The sequence below is a fragment of the Mauremys mutica genome, chromosome 5 (assembly GCF_020497125.1).
Source record: "Mauremys mutica isolate MM-2020 ecotype Southern chromosome 5, ASM2049712v1, whole genome shotgun sequence".
NCBI classification, from domain to species: Eukaryota; Metazoa; Chordata; order Testudines; family Geoemydidae; genus Mauremys; species Mauremys mutica.
The window spans coordinates 18,592-37,136 of NC_059076.1; the positions used below are offsets into that span (position 1 = coordinate 18,592).

Below are 18,545 nucleotides of genomic sequence, written 5' to 3' on the forward strand. Positions count from 1 at the left end.
AAAGTATTTGAATGGTGTCCCTTTAACTCAATAGGCCGACGGTGGGTTCTGAGTCTTGTCTCACAAAACCTAGTACTCGTTTCTACCAAGTTTTAAAGAAAACCGAGCACTTTCTATAACTCAAAATGTCAAGTAAAAAAGGGTACTTACAATAGGGTGTTTTCAGTGTGTCCCCCCCCCCCTGCAAAAGCACGCATTCAAAGAGGTAGTGGGTAGTTCGCCTATCGTACAATGGCCATATAAACCCTATCTTATTCATTGCTACACTGCTGTCCTACACTCTGCCTTCCCCTGGCTTTCCACCTGGTAAATGCACAATTAATGACAATACAAGTTTGTATCCCAAATGGCTTGAAAGACTCTGAAGCTATTGAACAATGAGCTCAAGCTAGGAAAGCAGCCAGCCAGCCCATGCCTCTGTTGTTGGTTAATAAAATCTAAAATGATGAACGAAACAACAGTCAGCATGAAAAGAACATATTTTATGATAGCAATAAGACATGGTTTGAACAGTGCTGGATGCAACTATCAAACAAAACTCTTAAAATTAAAAAGCAGATCAATTTCTGGGAAGCACTTAGGAACGCTGTCAGCATATCAAGTCTTAGCGGCTCCAATTATCCTTCATAGAAGTATATGTCTTACAAAAAACTCCACTATGCATTGGGTATAATGCTAGATTTGGTTTATACTGAATACTTTGGTATAAACAAGTCACAAAGAGGTCCTTCATTCATTTTGGTGCCTATTAGGTCCATCAATGGCTATTAGCCAGGATGGGCAGGGATGGTGTCCCTAGCCTCTGTTTGCCAGAAGCTGGGAATGGGTGACAGGGGATGGATCACTTGATGATTACCTGTTCTGTTCATTCCCTCTGGGGCACCTGGCATTGGCCACAGTCGGTAGACAGGATACTGGGCTAGATGGACCTTTGGTCTGACCCAGAATGGCTGCTCTTATGTACAACATTCATTATTTAGAGTCTCTCATTAAATCAGGATTGCAGATTATGTTCCCTTTTCTATTGGAATAGAAAAGTTTCTCCTTCATTTCAGTATTTGTGTTCTCCTTCAGATAAGTGAATTCTCTTCACCCTGTCTCCAGTAGAAAGAAGGTGTGCATTTCAACCTGGTAACCAGTGTCAGGATAGACACCTGACTGGTGAGAAAAATGGATCTATGATCTAAACTGCAAACCATTTTCAAAACGTACAGGAAGGTTATGCTATTTCTCAGTAAGGCCTGAAGTAGGAAACTTACATCGGCACAAAATAACTCACAAGCAAAAAAATGTTCACTTTAAAACAAACCAACCCAGATACTTAAAAGTTCTCTAGAACAACAGACTAGTCCAAAGAAAGCTCCAAGCTCTGGCTTTTCATTTTTGGTTTAATGTACAGAGTGGAGTATAACACCATTTTCCAGCATTTTGGAATTTCATATTTTACTTGATCTTTAGCTTTCTAGATTCTAGAAAGCTTTTTCTTAGACGCTGCTCGCTATGAAACTAAATGTGAATGTGTCTAACTATTAAAGACTGGCCCAGATTTTCAAATGTAACTACTGATTGTGGATATTATTTGAGCCACCTGTAACAAGTGTTTTTTGAAGGGCGGGTGCTCTATGCTTTTTGAAAATCAGGCCCCTTTTAGGTGTGTCAAAGTGGACCCCTAAAATCACTCCTCGCTTTTGAATACATAGGCCATGCGAGGCCCGGTCCTGCCTACACTTACGTGTATGAGCAACCCCACTGGAGTATATTAAAGATGGCCAGAAATCTTTGCAGGATCAGGACAGCTGTCATCGCACGTGGATATTTCAATGAAACGCAACAAACCCTTTGTTACGGCGCACAAGTATCAAACACAAGGTACTGGTTTCTACCACCTTCCGTTTCGCTCTGCCTTTGTCTCCAATTCCGTGGCATGAGCCAGTGGGGGACAGCCGGCTAAACGGCATATTCAAAAGCTCTGCTAAGGACGGCAAGAAAAGGGAGTGCAAGCGTTTCCTTTGTCTTCCTTTTCCTGCCAGCTCCAGCTTTCCTGCTCCCGCTCCCGCACTCTCTTTAAGCAGCTATAGTCTTTTTGAAAATACAACCAACTAGTTGGGTTTTGGCTTCACGTCTTTTTGCTGCTGGTTTTCTGTTTGCGTAGGTGAGCCTCAATCTCATGCCTGAAGACGAGCATCCCCAGCTGGCCGTGAGAAGCCTCATTCATGGCTTTGGATTGCATGCACATCTTGTACTGCTCCGGGGTCAGCTCATCCAGGCAGCGCTTTTCATGCCAGAGATGGAAGAGGCCTCGGACAGGCGTCCTGACCACGATAAGGTTGCTGTGAAGGTATTTGCGGTAGAGATGAACGTCTTCTCCTCCCCAGCCTTTAATGTCCAGATCAAAGCCACCTAGTGCAAAGAAAATGAGACATAACGCTAGAAATATATGGGCTCTACATGGAAACTGCAACCAGGAAAATCATCCCTCCAACACCAGTCTTACAAATGAGCAGTTTTTTGAACCATTTTCCTGACCAGAAGAAAAAAGATCACATCATGGAAGTGAGGTCAGTGAAGAACAAGTTGCCAGCCCGTCACATTCTGATGCCTCCAGTACATTTGGACTTCACTCGGCAGTGGTTTGAAGGACAAATAGAAAGCAGTGCCCTGCACCCCACCGCAATGTGCTCTGCGCCTACTGTTATTTTGAGCTGTTCAATTTTATGAACGTTTTGAGCTTTATGAATGCCTCAGTCTCCAGTTAGTTCAGAAAACCGGGGCTCTGCTGCCGTATTACACCCCAGCTCTTCTCTGTGGCTGTCAGCTTCGGGGCACTTTACATTTAGACCAATTTCAGCACACGGCGTGAAATGCCAAAAATTCCTACATTTGTAGACGTCTGTTTCCCTTGACCTGCCACCGCAGACCAAACTGCTCTGTGTTTGCACCGAGCAGCTCTTACGTGCATGCTCCGTTTCCTAAATGAGAGCTCAGCTTAAGGTTGCAAGAGCGTTTCCTTTATAAGCCTTGACCTCTGCAAAGCAAAGCAGAGCCAGAAAGCAAGTCAGCCACTGGAAGCCAAGAAGGAAAAATTACTGCCTGTGATTTGCATTTCTCATTTTCAAAAGCTCCTGCTGGAGTCAAGGGCAGAACATCCTCCATGCAGGGCTGGTGAACAAGCTTCCGCACCTGGGCTGAACTAGCCAAGGTGTGTTGACCTTCAGGGTACCCTGCAAAGTGTGTCTGTTTGTGTGGGCTGGTGTGGAGGAGAGGGGTAGAGCTGGGGGGTTGTGGTGGAGGGGAGTGATTTAGTTCTGCTAGCTGTCAGGAAGGAAGCTGCTTGTTAGTGTAATGGTATGTTAGAGCTTTGGCCAGATGACCCTCCTTCCTATTTGTGCATAAACTCAACTGCCTGGGACTCTAATGTTATTTCTTCTCTTCCCCAGTCTCCTGCACTTTTTTTAGGTGCCTGCTCTCAGCTGCTAAAGCAGCCAGCAGATTGGAATGCCTGAATCGACCCCAAATCTCCCAGTTCTGCCTCCGCAGCTGCTCCTGGGTGGCGGCTCAGGCTCTGACCTTCAGGGGCGGCTCCAGGCCCCAGCACGCCAAGCACGTGCTTGGGGCGGCATGCCGCGGGGGGCGCTCTGCCGGGCACCGGGAGGGCGGCAGGCGGCTCCAATGGACCTCCCGCAGGCGTGCCTGTGGAGGGTCCGCTGGTCCTGCGGCTTTGGTGGAACCTGCGGGAGGTCCACCGGAGCCGCGGGACCGGCGAGCGGCAGAGCACACCCCCCGCGGCATGACGCCGTGCTTGGGGCGGCGAAATGTCTAGAGCCGCCCCTGCTGACCTTGCTGACTGGGTTGCAGAGGGTCATTCTGGAAGGGCTGCGTCTGGGGCAAGCAGAAGGCTCCCCCTCTCCACCATATTCTGACAGCCAGGCCCCGGGGCAGTTCTGCACCCTTCTGGCAGCTTGCAGAGGCGCTCTTGGTACCAGAAGGAAATGTCAGAGCAACCAGAGCTTGGGGATCTCCAGATACTTGAGTTTCTGGTGGCTCCTGATTCTCTAAGGCCATAAAGTATTTCAGGGGAGCCCTAGCCAAGCAGCAGCCATCCTGCTGGCTTGATGTCACCCACCTCCTGCAGCTGTTGGGAACTTGGTAGCCCATTCGATTTGGAGTTGGGGGAGAGAAGAAAGATGAAATGGGAAAAGTTGAGCGGGGGGAGGCAGGAAGGAAGCACCTGTCCCTGCCCCTTCTGGACTCACAGCAGCCCTGGGGTGGGAGGGGGAGTGTTGACTGAGAGCTTGAGGCTGGTGTGGGCCAGGCTTACTGTCCAGTGCAATGCTGACTGAGGCTCTCTGGACTCCCCTAACATCTCCGGGCCTGTCCCTACTGGCTGCAGGATGAGAGTATATAGGTGAGCACACTCTGACTCTGGTTTATGAATTGGGATGGGAGACTAGGAGAGGTGGAAGGACTGGGAGAGCCCTGAGCTCTGAAATAGGCCTTGCACAGTCAGAGTTGGGTCGCCATCAGGGCAGCATATGCAGCTCCTCTCTCAGCACCTGCACTGGTCGCAGGGCGGCAATTGGGTGGTGTCTATAAGGAAAGCTCTGGGCTACTGGCTGGAGGTTTTGCTGCGGAGTTTGTGCCGTTGGGGATGAAACCAATGGGAGTTTTGCTGTTGCAGCCAGTGGTGCAGGACGTGTCAGTGGTGCAGCTGGTGGCTGGCAGGGTAATGATAATGGTCTGACAGGCTGCGTGGTTCCTGCTGTGCATGCCTCCAGAGAGCAGAGGGCCCATGGGCCATTCACAGGCATAAATACCAGCTATGCCTTACTCTTCCCGCCATCTGCAGCTGAATGCCCGTCTGATGGAGAGGGGACTCCTGTGCACGAGGGCCAGGAACAGTCACTGGGTCCCACTGTTCACTATAAACTATTCACCAGGAGCCTCCCATCCCTCTCCCCACACCCAGTTAACCAAGCACTGGGCGCTCGCTCTGACTGCAAACAGTGCAGAAAGACGTGAGCTCAGGCACTCTTTCTTCACCCTCTCTCTTTGAAGCTGTCAAGGAGCGAAGTTCTGTTATAACTAGTGAGATTTCTCCATCAACAACTCTGTCCTCAGCTCTTCCAAATGCAAAGGCCCAAGGGACATTTTAAATAGAGAATTTTAAAAGGACTATATTGGAAACAGCTGTTTCATCATAATACATTTCTGATACCCAGTCGGAATTAGCCCTGAATAGTGTAAATGAACTAGCTTCTCAGCTGTGCCCAATAGCGACCGGGCACAACTAATGGTTGGCTGGGGAGCCCAAAGGGGCCTGGAGTAGTTTAGAGTAGCCTTGGGGCTGCTCTAAAGTGTGCCAGCTGGATACAGCCCCCAGGGCCCCGTATGGCAGGTAGGAATAGCCACAGTACAGCAGTGGTAGGTCACGCCCCCTTCACAGGGGAGTGGCGCAAAGGCAGGGGTTACCATGAGGTGAATTGGGGCGGGCGCCTCAGGTGCCAGACTGGGGGAGGGGGGGCGCCGGTAGGACCCAGAGTGTAGAAAATTGTGTCTGCTGCTGGTGCACATGTATTCTCTCTGCTCTAGATGCACAGGGATGGTGGAGTGCTATGCTGGAGGAAGGAGGGCCCAAGAGACATAACAGGCAGGCAGGAGAAAAGGTGAGAGGGAATAACAAAGCAGTAGGAGCTGCAGGGAGAGAGAGGAGGAGGAGCCTCTTATGTACCTTTCTAGCACCCCCAGGAGCCTGGACTGATTCACACCAACTTCTCAGGGACCTTCCTGTTTCCTGCTGCTTCCCTGAACCCACTTGAGGGGAACAGGCAGGCAACTGAAGAAGTAGGAGCCAGTTAGGCCCTTAAGATGCTGGTATCTTTCCTCACTCAGGCCCTGCTACCAGCCTGCTTATCTGTCCCCTTCAACTGAGTGTTGAGAGCCACTGTAGCTGCCACAGAACAGCAGTCATGAGTGAAAGAAGAAAACGCCCCTCTGGGGCAGCATTCAGAAAAAGAAAGCAAGCAAAGGAAGCTTTTCTATCTAAGCAGGAAGGAGCTCTCCTGAGATACATAGACACAAATGTTCACGGTGAGCCTTCCGGCCCCAGTGAGGATGTGAGTGGTGAGGAGATGCCTGATCTTTGAGTTAGTCAGAGTGCAGGTGACCTGGCAGCTACGGCAGCATCCATATCTCCATCTCAAATGGATGTAACCATGCACATTCCTGAAGAAAAGTGTAGATCAGAGAAGAGTGTGGTGGAGGCACAAGAAACAGCTGCTGATGAGTTTAGTTCCTTAAGTCTAGATGGATCCAGGACTGTGGACCCACTTGAGCAGTAGTCTGAGGGACTTCCTTGTACTGCCTGGGCCACAGCAAGTGAAAAACTTCATGTTCCCCAAAGACAATGAAAATACAAGTTTCCATCCAACACATTACTGGTGTGAAATCCCCAATGGTGACAAAGTGGAGAGGCCATGGCTTATGTACTCAAAAACCCAGAATGCTGCATACTGTTTTTGTTGCAAACTCTTCCAGTCTAATGTTCCAGCCACATTGAGTTCTACAGGAACAAAGGATTGGAAAAATCTGGCTAGAAATCTGGCATGCCATGAGAAGGCAGCAAATCACCAGAGATCATTTCAGTGATTTAGTTGGGAATTGGTCCTGCTTTGAGCAGGGGGTTGGACTAGATACCTCCTGAGGTCCCTTCCAACCCTGATATTCTATGATTCTATGATTCCATAGGTGGAAAGAGCTTGAGATGCGACTAAGGTTAAAGGCTACTATAGATGATCAGCATCAAAAGAAAATTGCACCAGAGTCTCTTTGCTGGCAAAATGTTCTGAAAAGTCTCATTGCCATTGTGAGAATGCTTGCTACCCAAAACCTAGCACTGCGTGGCACTTCAGATCAGCTGTATGTGCCAAACAATGGAAACTTCCTTAAAATTGTGGAGCTGATGGCCAAGTTTGATGCTGTACTCCAGGAGCATCTAAGAAGAGTCACCACCCAAGAAATGTGCACACACCACTACCTTGGAAAAACAATTCAAAATGAGATCATACAGTTACTGGCAACAAAAGTCAAACAGAAGATTATGGCAGATCTGAAGTCAGCAAGATATTACTCTGTTATTTTGGACTGCACACCTAACATCAGCCATACGGAACAAATGACTTTAATGGTGTGTTTTGTAACAACAACAGAACCTAGTGAAAATGTCCCTGCAATGGTGACTGTCAGAGAGCATTTTCTAGAATTTATTGACATTGATGATACTACAGGAGCTGGTATGACAAATATGCTTCTTAAAAAGCTGGAGGATACGGGAATTGCGATAGCTGACATGAGAGGTCAGGGCTACGATAATGGTGCCAACACGAAAGGAAAGAACAGAGGAGTGCAGATACGGATCTGATTGTTAAACCCTCGAGCTTTTTTTGTCCCATGCAGTTCTCATTCATTGAACTTGGCAGTCAGTGATGCAGCATCAGCTTCTAGTGAGGCTGCTGAATTTTTTAATGTAATTCAAAGCATCTATGTATTTTTCTCTGCATCAGCTCATCGATGGCAAATTTTGAAGCAGCACCTGGGAACATCCTCTCTGACACTGAAACCACTGAGTGCCACACAATGGGAAAGTCACGTGGAGGCGATAAAGCCTATCAAACAGCAAATTGGGAAGATAGATGATGCCATAGTTGCCATTATGGAGGATAATACTATGACAGGGACTGTTTGTGGGAGAACAGTGGCAGAGGGAAATGGAATCACCAGAAACATACATAACTTCAAATGTCTGTGTGGCTTAGTGTTGTGGCATGACATACTGTTTGAAATAAATGTTGTAAGCAAGAGACTCCAAGGTGTTGACCTTGTTCCATTGCTCCAGATATATCAACTAATGCTAGTGAAGGCAGGGGGCTGGACTCAATTTTTTTTGAGGGTCCAGGGTTCAAGTCTCTGCGTAGGTATAGGGGGGATCATTTCCCCCTGTGGAATCCCCCAAGAACTTCAAGAGGCAGCTCTTAAGTACCCTCCTTGATTTTTAGGGGGAGGGATAGCTCAGTGGTTTGAGCATTGACCTGCTAAACCCAGGGTTGTGAGCTCAATCCTTGAGGGGGCATTTAGGGATCTGGGGCAAAAATCTGTCTGGGAATTGGTCCTGCTTTGAGCAGGGGGTTGGACTAGATGACCTCCTGAGGTCCCTTCCAACCCTGAGATTCTATGATAACTGGACAAAGTAAAGTCACACCTACTGTCTTACTGGTCAGATGAGGGATTTCAAAACGTTCTGAACAGTGCACAGAAGTTGGCAGAGGAACTTCACACCAAAGCAATTTTCCCACCCATTCAAGAATACAAGAGTCACCGAAGAAGACGACATTTTGATTACAAGGCACGGGATAATCCCATAAGAGACCCCAAACAACAATTCAAAGTTGAATTCTTTAACCAGGTGCTAGATTGTGCAATACAGTCAGTTGAAGAACGTTTCATGCAGCTCAAGGAACACAGCAGTATATTTGGGATGTTGTATGATATTCCAAAACTCCTCACTCTACCTGAAGAAGTCCTACACCAGCAATGCAGGGCACTAGAGACAGTGTTGACGCGCAATATTGATGCGAGTTATTTAGGTGATGAACTGAAAGCCCTTTCAAGATACATTTCAGGAAGATCAACTCCAAAGGCTGTTTTGGAATATATGTGCACAAATAAGATGACCACCCTCTTTCCAAATGCTTTTGTTGCTCTGCGCATACTTCTAACACTTCCTGTAACAGTTGCCTGTGGACGCAGTTTCTCCAAACTGAAGTTAATAAAAACACATCTGTGCTCCACAATGACAGGAGAGGCTGGTCGGCCTTGCAACCATTTCAATAGAGCATGAGCTGGCCCAGACTGTGGACCTTCAGTAGGAAGCAGTTCAAATCTTTGCAACCAAGGAGGCACAGAAAGCCCCACTTTGATTATTCAAACAGATAAAAGTGCCAGTGTTTACTATGCAGATAAGCAAAGTTAACTTTCAAACACCTGAACAGCAAATGTAAGTGTTACTTAAAATTTTTGAACAAGGCATTTTAAGTTATTAGTTCTCCTTTATTGGGGTTGGTAGCAAAGCAGTACCAGGAGAGGAGTGGAACAGGAAGAAGGCAGAACTGAGACCTTTCAAAGTTTTGGCCCAAGCGAGGGGACATGGGGGCGTCATTTGAGCTCCCCACCTCAGGTGCCAAAATGTTGTTGGCCGGCCCTGCACAAAGGGGCTGCACTGGGGAAGAGGATCTGAGCCAGCACCTCTGAAGCAGGTTTAGTTAAGTGCACGTTCTTACCTATGTTGATAAAATCAGACCTGTACTGACATGTCATTCCAAAGCCAAAGTCTCTCCAGAATCCAGTGTCCTTCTTTATAACCTGGGGGGAAAAAGGAACATTTAGATCAGAGCAGTGGAATTTGTAACCTGAGCAAAAGAGGGATGACACCCCTCCAGGGTGGCTAGGAATGGGGACAGCCACCCCACTTTCTTCTATCCCATACTGCATTATACCCTGACCCAGCTCTAACTGACTTCAATAGTGGCAGACTTCTGCTGAAAGTTTCTGCTAAAATTAACTGCAGGCTGGCTGGCTGCAGACTCAGGAAAACACTGCATCACAACAGCCACCTTCTGAAGATTATTTTCATAACCAGGGAGGTTGTTATTCTAAATGACAGCTTATTTTCCACAGGATCTGAATCTTTCTTGGGGATGTATTCATACATCATGAAGTGAGCCAGTCTCATGCGTGGGACAGGTGGGTGGCACCTTTTTTATTACAATTTACAAGAGTGCTGCACTAGCAAAATGACTTCAGGGCTCTTCTAAAATGACTCAGTACTAATGTGACACTGTTTACAGATGCAATTTGGCTGGTGGAACAAAATGACTTAAAACCTCCTACAAATTGACATAAAAAATTAGGAGAGCCTGTGAGAGTGAAATAATATTTGAAATACAGCAGGGACCAGAGGAATTAACCAAGTTCAGGGTGTTATGGTGCTAGGCGCTGCACTGACACGTAGTAATACACAGCCCCCAAGGAGCTAACTGTTTACATTGATGAGACAGACAACAGAGGTGCCATTGTCCTGATTTTACAGATGACAAACTGAGGCACAGCGAGGTGAAGACCAAGATCTCCAAAAACAGGGATCTAAAGTTTTGGGCCTAAGTTTGTATTGCGGTGTCTAAGTAAGTTGCCTGATTTTCTCAAGTGCTGAGCATCCAGCAGCGCCCACTGACTTCAAGCAGAGCTGCCAGGTGCTCAATACTATTGAAAAAACAGGCCACCTACTTGGCCACCTAAATATGGGTGTTGGGTCCTGGCATTAGGCACCTATTTTTGGAAATCTTGGCCTAAGTGCCTTGCCCAAGGTTACTCATGTCTGTGTCAGAGCTGGGAATTCACCTCTGATGGCAAGCCCCCCTGTAGCCCACTGACCTCCCTTCTGGTTCTTTTCATGTCTCCATTTTCAGTACTAGCCTTGTCTTATTTCAGTCCTGCTCCTTTTGCTTTTCTGCCACTACTGCATCCATCTCTGATCTCATTTCTTCTTCCCCTCTAATAGCCATAAACTGCAAACCCATTAATAGGCACTAAGAAGCCACCTGTTACAAGACTGCATTGGAACAGGAAATCGCCATAGCAGTGGCTTTACAGCATGTTATTTGTATGCATTAGCACTATAATTTCCCATTAGAAATAGCCGCTACAGCACAAATCAATTTCTTTCAAAGCTTTGTGAGGGCTACTTTCTCAGCTGCGCAAGCAGCACGGTAGGCGGCCAACAGTGTTCTTGTTTTAATGGCACTGATCTGGCCATTTGCCCAGGAAGAAATCTGGAATGAAAATCTGATTAACTAAATAAAAATGATATTGGCAATGTCTCTTCTTTATAGCAAGATGCTTCTCTGAGGCAGGCATCACATTGCGCAATTCTGATGTTAGCTATAAATATTTGTGCAGTCCTGACAAAGCGAACAGTGGGGTTTAACTTTAGTTTTATAATGACATTTTTGTTTCCTTCCCTATACAAACCGTTGACAAGCTTGGGGTTCTCTGGCCAGGCTGCAGCAGAAAGATAAGAGCTAGTGTGAATTGAGTGGTGGGATCAGGAAAGGTTTTGTTTGGAATAAACAGTTCAACGGATTTTCCAAGCTCTCATTTTAATAACACAGAGGATATTTCACACGGAATAGTTTCATGAATCTGTTGTCTGTTCACTGATCCCACCGTAAAGGAGGAAAAAGCTTTTTCCTGTTCATCATACAAATCGTCTGCTTTGTAAACAAGCCCTATTTTGTCTTTTCTCCCCCTCAGCTGATAGGTGTGTCTCCTGATTCTATCTGAGATGGATATGGCCAGCCACTGTAGAATGTCTCAGACAAGGTAAGTCTGATAATAGCAGGAAAGGATTTTAAAACACCTGGGATGGAGTTTTCAACAGGCAAAGTCAATGGGGCATGTGCGCCTCGGTTACTTAGCCCAGATTTGTAAAGGTGTTGCTGCAGTGCAGTGCCTAATGTATTTAGGAGCCTAATGTTCATTTTCCAAATGGGATTTAGGCACCTAAGAGCCAACATCTCATTGACAATTGATGGGATTTAGGCTTGTGAGTGCCTAAATCACTTTTGAAAATGAGAATGAGGCATCTAAATCTGAGTGCAGCAACGCCTACATGCCTTCACCGATCTGGCCTTTCGGCCCTTTTCAAAATCCCACCTTATAGCTCTTCTTGGGGCTGGGGGGGTACACTGAACCCTGACACAGAGGTGGGATGAGCTCTGGCAAGCCGTGGAGGCCTCTTTATCGGCTGTGGTCAGAATGGACCTGAGCAGAGGGGAACCTAGCTGAAGCCACAAGGCTGGCTAATTCCTGGATTCTACAGCTCTGGGTTTATGAACTCCAAGGGTCACCTTAGCCGGGGCACATGTGTGTGGGCCCAAGGGTGGAGATCCAGTCGGATGAGCAGGCTCTTTAGGGAGAAACAGGAGTGCAGTGACTGTGTGTGTAAATGGAGCACCTCCTATAACATCAGCACATGACAGAGCAAGAGAGTGAAGGAGCTGGACCTCTGCCGCCTGCTTCCAGAACAGTGCTGCAAAGCAACATTTCTGTCCCGAGCAAAGTAACTTCTCTGGACAGGGGATTCACTCTGACTCCTCTGCAATTTATCTTCCCTCTGGCCCGCCAGAGATGCCCGGCCTTATCTCACACTGCATGCCTCACTACAGCATTTTAAAATAGCAACTCTTCGTCCTTATTCATGCATGGGGCCAGACTGAAGTCAATGGGGCTACAGCGATTTACATCTGTGGACGTTCTGGCCCATACATTTTAAGGCAAAAAGGGACCATAAGGCTCATATCTAGTCTGACCTCCTGCCTAGCACCCAGTCTCACTCAGCCATTGTTGCACTGAGTCCAACTCCTTGTGGTTGAGCGAGATCAGGGGTCAGCAACCTTTGAGAAGTGGTGTGCCAAGTCTTCATTAATTTAAGGTTTCGCGTGCCAGTAAAAGTGCCAGACCGGCAGCACGGGCAGCGGCCGGAACCCCAGACCGGCAGTGGGCTGAGCGGCTCATCCCGCTGCTGGCCCAGGTTCCGTAATCCAGGCCAGCAGTGGGCTGAGCAGGGCCAGCGGCCGGGACCCCGGCTGGCAGCAGTGTGCCACTAAAAATCAGCCCGCGTGCCACCTGTGGCATGTATGCCGCAGGTTGCTGACCCCTGAGCTAGAGCCTAGCTTTTAAAAAGACATCCAATTTCAACTTAAACCTCAAGTGATGGAGAATCCACACTACCGCCTGTGGGAGTCTGTTCAAATGATTAATTACCTTCCCTGCACCATCAGTCCAACGAGCTCCAAACTCTTTATGGACATCATTTGGCCTCACAAAACACAAGGCAGGGAAACAGTCTTGTTACCTTAGACGAGGAAGCTAAGAAAAGGACGGTACACTCCCTGAAGTGGAATCTGGTCAACATAATGCCGCTTCTGGCAGACAAACAGCCCACATTTAAATTCTTAATTTACAAATGTAAATATCAAATCTGCTTTAAGATAAAGCTGTTCGCTAAGCTGCTAAAGTGTGAAATATTACTACAGAACGTGCTGCACACAATAAGTTACGTATTCTGCACACCGCATCTCAATGGACCCGAGATGGTGAAATTCTATTCGCAAGCACAGATGTCTTCCTGAAGGGGAAGTTTTATGCACGGTTCAAAGCATGCATTTTTAGAGCCAGTTACTTACCAGCTGCTGTTCTAAGGGCGGGATGGAACCATGGTGCCCATAAATTATACCTGGGTTATACTGGCTGAAAAGAACTGGGTAAAATACTTTCTTCCCTAGAAATCACAATGGATTAAAAAAGAAAGTTATTACCGATAAAGTTGTTTGATGCTCTAAAACTAGATTAAAACTTGTGCTTCTCTGTGAAACTGGAAACAGACTTAGGGCTTGATCCAAATGCCATTCAAATCTATAGAAAGACTTCCATTGCCTTCCCTGGGTTTTAGATAAGGCCCACAGTCTCAGAGTGTTGTGGTTTGGATGGAGAATGTGACCATGTGGATGTAGTTTGACAAATGACCCAGATGGGCCCCAGAAAACAAGGTGACAAAGGCAAGGAATTCAATCATAGTGGAAGCTGACAATTTGTTTTTCTTTTCACTCTATCTAAAATGTGACAATCAGCAATATAGGTCTTTACTCTTAGGGTACGTCCACACTACCCACCGGATCGGCGGGTAGTGATCGATCTATCGGGGATTGATATATCGCGTCTCGTCTAGATGCGATAAATTGATCCCCGAACGTGCTCCCGTCGACTCCGGAACTCCACCAGGGCGAGAGGCGGAAACGGAGTCGACGGGGGAGCCGCGGCCGTCGATCCCACGCCGTGAGGATGGGAGGTAAGTCGAAATAAGATATGTCGACTTCAGCTACGCTATTCCCATAGCTGAAGTTGCGTATCTTACATCGACACCCCCCCAGTGTAGACCAGCCCTGAGACAAGCCTTAGTTGAGCTGAATGTTAAGAATGCCTTACTATAGCTTGCTTACCCACCTGAAAGAGGGAACACGTTAGTGAAGGTTATTGCACAATAAAGAGAAGTCTGTTTAAAGGAGTAAATGCCCTGGGTAGCCATACCTGGCTGTGTGTTCAATCTACAGGTGTTCAGGAATTCAGCAGTGAAGTAGATATCTACATCACAAAAAAAGAGAACGACGTTGTTTCCTTTCCAAATGCGAGCACCTATGTCTAATCCTTTCCCTCTCGAAAATTCTTCATTCAGCTGGATAAAGGTGAAATTCTTGAAGTTAGCTGATCTAGGAGGAGCAGCAGTATGTGAGATGAGGTTTAAGAGATAAAAGGGGCAGTCAACTCATCATTAATGTCATTGTATTTACTGAACAACATATTTTAAAAAAGGAATGGGGGCGGTGTATTTCCATGACACACAAGGCAAAATAGGAATGGAACCTGTAACTCAGATCTTATACTTAGCAGGTCTGTTTTTAATATATCTGGGATAATATTCATAGGCTGTGAAGGAAACCAGCAAACAGCAGTAAGAGAGAAGGAGTTCGATCCCATTTTAATAAAACAATCATCGAGCTATTTTATGTCCAAGTTGTAAATTTGAAAACTAATATTTTAAAGAGATATTCACTCATATTTTTAGAGAAATCATTGTGCATTAATGCTAAGTACCATTGCCTAAAATAAAATAAAGTGTACCTGAGCTGGATTGAAAAACTAACAAAAGAACAAAAGCTCACAGAAGTCACTGGGAGTCCTTTCACTGCTGTCTACGGACTCTGGATCAGCCTCCAGATAAACACATCCGTTTTACATACTCTGTATTCCTTAAAACGGCTCCTGGATTAAATCCAACCATCTTGAGAAACCTAACGTGGATTTACTGCTTGTGGTCCGATAGCCCTCAGCTTAGTGCAGAAAAACAGATTATTTCAAACAGCTCGTGTGTGAAAAAGAGGATAAGTGTGTGATGGGTAAACTGAGCTCTTGGTAACATGCTTAGCCAAGGATAACAATACTGAGAGACTCACAATACAACTACATTGCAATAAAAGACCCGAGCTTCAGAGCTCAGGTCAATTGACTCAGGCTAGCAGCGCTTGGGCTGCAGGCAGTGCTAAAAATAGCACCGTAGACATTTGGGCTCAGACTGGAACCTGGGCTCTGAGACCCTCCCCCTTCACCGGGTTTGAGCCCAGATTCTGGCCTGAGCCCAAAGGGTTGTTTTTAGCTGGGTAGCCCAAGCCCTATGAGCCCAAGTCAGTTGACCCGAGCTCTGAGACTCCATTATCGCAGTGTAGATGTAGCCTCAGGGTTTGATCTTCAGGGGGCACTCAGCTCCCACTGACACCAGCAGGAGTTGTGGATGCTCAGCACTTCTGCAAATTAGGCCTTCATGCCACACCAAATCAGACAGGAGGTTAGGGGCCAGATCTTCAAAAGCGCTTAGCTCCCACTGAGGCACCTGACTGAAGTAGCTGGATTTTCAAATATGCTCAGCACCCAGCAGTTCCCACTGAGAACAATGAGCTCTGCTGGGTGCTGAAACCATCTGAAGCCCTTGCCCTTAAATGGTAAATGTAAAGGCTCATGAAGCAATAACTATGCCAAGCTGAGCCATGAGGTAAGCTAGCAATGGTACTCAGAAGGCTGGTAGTGAAGTCTGAACGGGAAACACAGGAAAGGTAAGAAGTTCACCCAAGTAGATGTAAATATGAGCTGGGGGAATGCCGCGTGATCAGGGGCGGCTCTAGGTTTTTGGCCGCCCCAAGCAGTCATGCCCGGGAGGCGCCCCCGAGCCGCGGGAGCAGCGGACCTCCCGCGGGCATGACTGCAGAGGGTCCACTGGTCGCGCGGCTCGGCTGGACCTCCCGCAGCTGCGGGCGGTTTGCAGGTCCGGCGGCTCCGGTTGAGCTGCCGCAGGCATGCCTGCGGGAGGTCCAGCCGAGCCGCGGGACCAGCGAACCGTCCGCAGTCATGCCTGCGGGGGGTCCACTGGAGCCGCCGGCCGAGCGTCCCCTCCGCAGTCATGCCTGCGGCAGGTCCGCTGCTCCCGGGGCTCCGGTGGACCTCCCGCAGGCATGACTGCGGCAGGTCCGCCGGCCCAGCCTGCCGCCCCCCCGGGAAAGGGCCGCCCCAGGCGGGTGCTTGCCCCGCTGGGCTCTGGAGCCGGCCCTGCGGGTGATACAAAAGCAGCAAAGTCTAGCTCTGAATTTACAGAACCAGAACACAAACAGGCAGGGAACCCATCTAGCCCTGCAAGGGTTTGCAGTGAGCTGGAAGCCTGAGGCTTTAGACTGCTGTAGCGTGTGCCCGTGCTGAAAGAATCCCATCGTCCCTATATCTGGTTGACTTGCCATTGGCCAGCTCACAGTCAAAGCACATGAAAGAAAAATCAAGCTCAGAATTGTCAGGGTCTCTGAACCCTCTAGTGCCCCCCAGAAAACCAAGGCACCTCTGCATATGAAATCATCACACAGCCACATGGACAGGCTGGACATGACTGTTTGCTGCAACTCCTGGTCCATAAGCCATTTCCCTATTTTTCCTGGAGCTTCTGTGCTAAAACCTGGCATGATCCAAACTAATTGAAGCGCTAGCAGTCTGCTCTGAAGTTCCTGGAAGGATGCCAAAATCGATCATCTTCAATTATTTTAGGACCGTTAAACAGCACTTTGATGGTGTATATTGGTTAAATCCCCAGGCTAATTAGCGATCAGGATACACAAGGTGGGGAGTGACTGATCTCATTAGATGGAAGAACCCTACAAGCTGCTAAATCACTAGTCAACTGCTTTGTCATCTTATTTGTGTTTGACAGCAAAGCTGTTGCATCATCATTCTCCAATTATAAATGTATCTGCTAATTGCAAATGGCAGGATTTTCCTTTTAATTATTATCACTTAGCATTTGTTAAGCACGGTGTAGCTGGAGCTGTACAAGATGCAGAGAAGTTTTGTAGTGTCTATCCCAAGGAGACGAACAAATGGAATCACTTTTAGGCTTTGTCTACTCTGCCAATTGAATGACAAAACTTTTGTCGTTCACAGGTGCTTAAAAAAGCCACCCCCCCCCCCGCAAAGACAAAAGTTTTGCGTGGCAAGTGGCAGTGTAAACGGCTCGTTGTCGGCAGGGGCGCTCTCCTGTCGACAACGCAAACCCCATTCGTGGGGGGGGAAGTATTTTGTCAACAAAACAGCATTTACACTTTTAGCGAGATGGCCATGTCGCAAAAAAGCTGTGTAGTGTAGACAAAGCCTTACTGAGGGACTGAAATGAGCATTAGAGGCATAATGTGTCAAAAATGCCTGTGGAATACAATCTGGAAGAACACGGTGCTTTCACCTCAGTTGGTCTGAACAGGCAGCGTGTTTAAGACAAGTGTTCTGTTAAACTAACAACCCCATTAGAAATAGAGAATTAATTCTGCTGACAATGATCACCCTCATCACCTACAATCTGAGCACCTCACAATCTTTAAAGTACTGATCCCTCAACACCCCTGTGAGGTAGGAAGATGTTATTATCCCCATTGTACAGGTGGGAAACCAAGGCACACAAAGACTGAGACCCTGATCCTCAAAGTTATGTAGGCATGTAACACCCACTGAAATCAATGGAAAGCAGGTGCCTAAATACCTTTGAAGATCCAGGCCTAAGTGACTGGTCTGACATAGAATCATAGAATCATAGAATCTCAGGGTTGGAAGGGACCTCAGGAGGTCATCTAGTCCAACCCCCTGCTCAAAGCAGGACCAAACCCAACTAAGTCATCCCAGCCAGGGCTTTGTCAAGCCTGACCTTAAAAACCTCTAAGGAAGGAGATTCCACCACCTCCCTAGGTAACCCATTCCAGTTCTTCACCACCCTACTAGTGAAAAAGTTTTTCCTAATATCCAACCTAAACCTCCCCCTCTGCAACTTGAGACCATTACTCCTTGTTCTGTCATCTTCTACCACTGAGAACAGTCTAGATCCATCCTCTTTGGAACCCCCTTTCAGGGGGTTCCAAAGAGGATCACACAGGAGGAGTCCCAGATTAGGGCTCTCACCACGTCCTTCCTCTCATGATGGAGAATGGCCCCATTCCGCTCCCATGAGAGACAATGGCTAAGTGCTTCCTGGCATTCCATCGACCTCTGTCAGTCCCTTGCCTCACCCAGCCACAGAGCGGTGATTGGAGGCTGTGTTCTGGAGGAGGTTGTACCTAAGGGGGGGCTCAGTAATGGGGGGGGCTGTACTTCTCGCTCAGAGGAGGTGATTTGCCCATTGTCTTCCATCCCATTGCTCTGAACTTCCCTTTTGGCATGTGCAGATGGGTCTAACGTTGTCCCTGCCCCTTGGCCAGACATATCACCCCAGCAGCAGCAGCACCCTGCCAGGAACTCCCAGCAGCAGCACCAGCTGAGGCGGTCGTGACGCTGAGCAGGTATTTATAAACCAGCCTTTTTCGACT

General features: G+C 47.6%; 1 protein-coding gene across 1 annotated transcript in view; it reads right to left on the minus strand.

The window, feature by feature from the left end:
• Positions 1–227: 227 nt before the first annotated feature.
• Positions 228–18,545, minus strand: part of LOC123372024 (chondroitin sulfate N-acetylgalactosaminyltransferase 1) — a 39,868-nt gene continuing 21,550 nt past the window's right edge. Inside the window, exons 4-7 of the mRNA XM_045019969.1 lie at positions 14,197–14,375; positions 13,296–13,390; positions 9,333–9,414; positions 228–2,400 (exon numbers count right to left, since the gene is read on the minus strand). Of these exons, the coding sequence (XP_044875904.1) occupies positions 2,117–2,400; positions 9,333–9,414; positions 13,296–13,390; positions 14,197–14,375 (640 nt within the window). The 3' untranslated portion in view covers positions 228–2,116. The remainder of the gene's footprint in view (positions 2,401–9,332; positions 9,415–13,295; positions 13,391–14,196; positions 14,376–18,545) is intronic.